The sequence below is a fragment of the Lithobates pipiens genome, unplaced genomic scaffold (assembly GCF_037356315.1).
Source record: "Lithobates pipiens isolate NorthernLeopardFrog02 unplaced genomic scaffold, aLitPip1_a1.2 Scaffold_1, whole genome shotgun sequence".
Lineage (NCBI taxonomy): Eukaryota > Metazoa > Chordata > Amphibia > Anura > Ranidae > Lithobates > Lithobates pipiens.
In genome coordinates, this window is record NW_027507685.1 from 16,671,515 (window position 1) to 16,677,058 (window position 5,544).

A 5,544-nucleotide genomic window follows, 5' to 3' on the forward strand; every position below is an offset into this window, starting at 1 on the left:
CTCTGATATAGTTACACAGTCACTGTCACACTCATCTGCAGAACTGGTTGCTATTGCTAGGCTAGGGCCGCCCCACGTCTAGCAACCAGTGACGTTGGCTCGGCTGACACTGGGATCCACCCACCTCCTCTTTCCTTCTCCTCCTCCAGCTAGCAGCAGCAGAGAGAGAGACCAGCCAGGCACACCAGAGCGCCGAATCACCAGGATCCAGCCTGTGTCCACTGCTGCCCAGTCAGTGCCAGTGAGTCCCGACTCCCAGGGGCACCCACCACCACCGCCCCGACTAGTCCCGCTGCCCACAGCCGCTACAAGGGAGCGGAGCACATTGCCTGGCCAATTTCTCCAGTCCAGTTCTCCTCCTGAGCCTCCTCCCGCCCACGAGGGCTGCGAATTTTGAGCTGTCACTGCGCCAGACAAACTTCCAGGACTAGGTTAGTGTTTGTTCATGTGGCAGCAAATATCATTCATGACAGTGATACAGCAACTTGCTGGGAAATTCTTGTTTAGTCACTATTCAATTATTAACCACTTAAGCCCCGAACCATTTTGCTGGACAAAGACCAGAGCACATTTTGCGATTCACCATTGCTTTAACTGACAATTGCGCAGTTGTGCGACGTGGCTCCCAGACAAAATTTACATCTTTGTTTTTCCACAAATAGAGCTTTCTTTTGGTGGTATTTGATCACCTCTGCATTTTTTATTTGTTGCGCTATAAACAAAAATAGAGCGACAATTTGGAAAAAAAACGCATTACTGTTTACTTTTTGCTATAATAAATATCCTTCAAAAATATATAAAAAAAATTTTTTTCCTCAGTTTAGGCCGATACGTATTCTTCTACATATTTTTGGTAAAAAAGAATCGCAATAAGCGTTTATTGATTGGTTTGCACAAAAGTTATAGCGTTTACAAAGTACAGGATTGTTTTATGGCTTTTTTATTATCTTTTTTTTTTTTTACTAGTAATGGCGGTGATCTGCAATTTTTATCAGGACTGCGACATTATGGCGGACACGTCAGACAATTTTGACACATTTTAAAAAAAATTGGCAAAAAAAGTATCAAAAAACATATTTTTTTGGGTGGGCGCGGGTGCGTCCCTGAATAGTAATTTGGAAATGTGGTCACCCTACCCACAGCACCAGAGTCTCAGCAGCAGGAAGAGGACAGGGCAGCCTGCAGTTGTCCTCTTCCTGCTGCTGATAACAGGTAATTAATGTAACTATAGAGATATTTTTTTAGCTAAACTTCAGGTAACCTCTCATCTGTCACATAGAGGCCCTTCTGATAACTGTGGTCCTTAAAGAGGGATTCCACCAAAAAAAAAAAATATTAAAAGCCAGCAGCTATAAATACTACAGCTGCTGACTTTTAATAAATGGACACTCACCTGTCCCGGGTTCCAGCGATGCCGGCAGCCGAGGGCGATCGATCGCTCAGCCCTCGGCTGCTGCCGCCACCATTCTAGGTGAGGGAATCAGGAAGTGAAGCGAATCGGCTTCACTTCCCGGTTCCCTACTGCGCATGCGCGACTCGCGCAGCACAATAGGAAATCTCCGCGCTGTCACTGGGACCCGTGTGTGTCTCAGCAGACAGCGCGGCAGGACAGGAAATGGCGTAGACTCCCACGGGAGTCTATGCCCGGAAGTGGGTGTAAATACCTGTCTTTGACAGGTATCTCCACCCCCCCTCCCCCCTGAAAGGTGTCAATTGTGACACCGGAGGGGGGGAGGGATCCGATCAGCGGAGGTTCCACTTTAGGGTGGAATCCCGCTTTAACTCTAAACGATCTGAATTTCCCAACTATGGAAATATACTAGATACAGCAATGAACAAACAGAGAGCAGGCTAACCTAGAGGCAACCCCATCCTTTTCAAAGGTATTTATTATACATTCACTATAGCCTGTCTGCTATCAAGCCAGTTAAAGTAGAATCCATTCTGTGTCGTGTATATTGAACACCACCACTCACCATGCTCACATTAAATCTGTTAAAGGGGAACTTCACCCTCATAAAAATTACAACAAAGGAACCTTTAGAAATGTTTTGTAGTGGCAGTATACAAACATATACTTATAGATAATTGCAGGCTTTTTATTCCTTGCATACCTTATTTTTCTTTCCCTCCCCATTCTTCTCACAGGGGTCATTTTCATTTAGTCTCTGTTCACACCTGAGCAAACCGGATCGCTGGCAGAATCATGGCAAAGCGTGGAACGCGTTTCTGATGCCATAGTTTCTTAATGGCACCCCAACCGGGGGGGGGGGGGCGATTTTGGTGCGATTGTCGAGTGACAAAATGCACTAAAATCGTGGCAAAAATCAGAAACGCTCCTGGCTCTATGCCAAGATTTGGTACATGAACTTCTTTGGAGTGTTTTTGTAGGGGAGGGAGGCCCGTTGAATAATGCTGCTCCAAAAATTCTTCACCAAAAAACAAAAAAAAAAGCTAAAAAAAAAAACAAGCTGCAGAATCTGTCACTGCAGACTGCTGAGGTGTGAATGGAGCCTAAGGGCAGATTTAGATGTGTGTGGTGCAGTGTCAATAATCCCCACAGGTGTAATAGTAAATTTATATTGAAGCAATGCAGCAACAGTTCACAATGACCCAGTGAGAAGATTGCCCAACCAGATGCACTCACGGTTACAGCAATGTGAACAGAGCGGGTTCCAGCCAGAGTGACAGCATTTCTAGAGAGGGGGAGAATATGGCCTGGCAATTTCAAGCCCAGTTGGGAAAAATCCAGAATAGATGTGACCCTACTCTTCCCCTCCTTGTCAGGAACCTTTCCCTGCCATTAGTACTGTCCCTAACAGGTGGGGTTCCTCTCCCTATGCTACCCACATGCATAAAGCATGGCAAACCCATGGGGCAGAGGCTTAAATAGGCTCTGCTTGACCCAAGATGGCTTCCAGAGTCACATGGGGCAACAACATCTCTACTCTTCTTTACATATTGCCCCCTGTCATACTCTCTACTCTTCTTTACATATTGTCCCCTGTCATACTCTCTACTCTTCTTTACATATTGCCCCTTGTCATACTCTCTACTCTTCTTTACATATTATCCACTGTCATACCATCCACTCTTCTTTACATATTGCCCACTGTCATACCCTATATTTTTCTTTACATATTGCCCTCTGTCATACTCTCAGTTTTTCTTTACATATTACCCACTGTCATACCCTCAATTTTTCTTTTCATATTAACGAAGTGCAAACCCGCCACTCTTCTTTACATATTGCCCACTGTCATACCCTCCACTCTTCTTTACATATTGCCCACTGTCATACCCTCCATTCTTCTTTACATATTGCCCACTGTCTTACCATCCACTCTTCTTTACATATTGCCCACTGTCTTACCATCCACTCTTCTTTACATATTGCCCACTGTCATACCCTCCACTCTTCTTTACATATTGTCCACTGTCATACCCTCCACTCTTCTTTACATAGTGCCCACTGTCATAACCTGCACTCTTCTTTACATAGTGCCCACTATCATACCCTGCACTCTTCTTTACATATTGTCCACTGTCATAACCTCCACTCTTCTTTACATAGTGCCCACTGTCATACCCTCCACTCTTCTTTACATAGTGCCCACTGTCATACCCTCCACTCTTCTTTACATATTGTCCACTGTCATAACCTCCACTCTTCTTTACATAATGCCCACTGTCATACCCTCCACTCTTCTTTACATAGTGCCCACTGTCATACCCTCCACTCTTCTTTACATAGTGCCCACTGTCATACCCTTCCACTCTTCTTTACATATTGTCCACTGTCATACCCTCCACTCTTCTTTACATAGTGCCCACTGTCATACCCTGCACTCTTCTTTACATATTGTCCACTGTCATACCCTCCACTCTTCTTTACATAGTGCCCACTGTCAGACCCTCCACTTTTCTTTACATAGTGCCCACTGTCAGACCCTCCACTCTTCTTAACATAGTGCCCACTGTCAGACCCTCCACTTTTCTTTACATAGTGCCCACTGTCAGACCCTCCACTCTTCTTTACATAGTGCCCACTGTCAGACCCTCCACTCTTCTTTACATATTGTCCACTGTCATACCCTCCACTCTTCTTTACATAGTGCCCACTGTCATACCCTGCACTCTTCTTTACATATTGTCCACTGTCATACCCTCCACTCTTCTTTACATAGTGCCCACTGTCAGACCCTCCACTTTTCTTTACATAGTGCCCACTGTCAGACCCTCCACTCTTCTTAACATAGTGCCCACTGTCAGACCCTCCACTTTTCTTTACATAGTGCCCACTGTCAGACCCTCCACTCTTCTTTACATAGTGCCCACTGTCAGACCCTCCACTCTTCTTTACATAGTGCCCACTGTCAGACCCTTAGCACTTCTCTCATGCACATATTGCTGTCAAATCCTTTGTGCTCCTCTCCTGCACACACTGCCTGCTAAGACACTTCTTAATATTATAATATCTCCATCTTTAACTGTTCTGGAGAGGGTTTACTTTTGCTTGTACCTATGAAATCCTTTCTTTTACATGGTGGTTCTATAGATTTTTTTTTCTTTAAAACAACATGAACAACCTTAATGAGTGAGAATAAATACAGTTGAAACAGACAGCACTTAGGGAACTAGGCATAGTAACCATTCAGCTTATATCTTCAAGTTGTTAAATTACGCTTTAAAAATGAATGGTGATTGGTTACTGCTCACAATTTATCCAGCCTTAGTACATCCTCCACTCTGTATTTTGCCCTCCATAGCTCTACTAATCCTAAACGAATTGGCACAGCGCCACCTAATGGCGGGAAGGCATACAGCTCGTGCACATACAAAGGGATGCGGAGGATGCTCTCTGCCTGGAAGTAGTGCCCCGCCCCCCACCCCGCTCCTCCCTGCTGGTCGGAGGTACCCGGGCCGTGTAGTTGATGTTTCAACAGGAAGGCAGCGGAACCGTGCTGGGTGTGCTGAGGGAGGGCGGCATGTCCCGATATTCGGACTGGTTATATGGAGGGGTGGACCCCAGCCTGGCCGGCAATGGGGGGCCCGAGTGTGCTTCCTTCTTACCGAGCACTCAGCGACTGGTGGAGAGCCTGGTGCTGCTCGTCGTGTCCGCGGGGGAGATCGGGCTTTCCCTCAGCAGGATCGTCCGCAACAAGAACGGGGAAGGCGGGCTACCCGCTGTGTGCGACCGGCCGGACAGTCTGGGCAAGAACCTGTTGTTGGTGGCGCTCTGCCTCACCTTTGGGGTGGAGGTCGGCTTTAAGTTCGCCACCAAGACTGTCATTTACTTGTTAAACCCTTGTCATGTGGTCACCATGCTACAGGTCAGTATCGAACCTCATCATCATCATCCTCCTCCTCCTCCTCCTCCTCCTCCTCATTATCTTATATTTACTCCACATTTTATATATATATAATACACACACCTCTACCTCCTCATCTTATATTTACTCCACATTATATATATATATATATAATACACACACCTCCTCATCTTATATTTACTCTGCATTTTATATACACACACTCTACATC

The 5,544-nt window shown here is 45.7% G+C and overlaps 1 protein-coding gene across 1 annotated transcript in view; it reads left to right on the forward strand.

Annotated features, from left to right (window-relative positions):
- Positions 1-4,897: 4,897 nt before the first annotated feature.
- TMEM164 (transmembrane protein 164) overlaps positions 4,898-5,544 on the forward strand; it is a 96,439-nt gene continuing 95,792 nt past the window's right edge. The window contains exon 1 of the mRNA XM_077479405.1: positions 4,898-5,333. Coding sequence (XP_077335531.1) covers positions 4,935-5,333 — 399 coding nt within the window. The 5' untranslated portion in view covers positions 4,898-4,934. The remainder of the gene's footprint in view (positions 5,334-5,544) is intronic.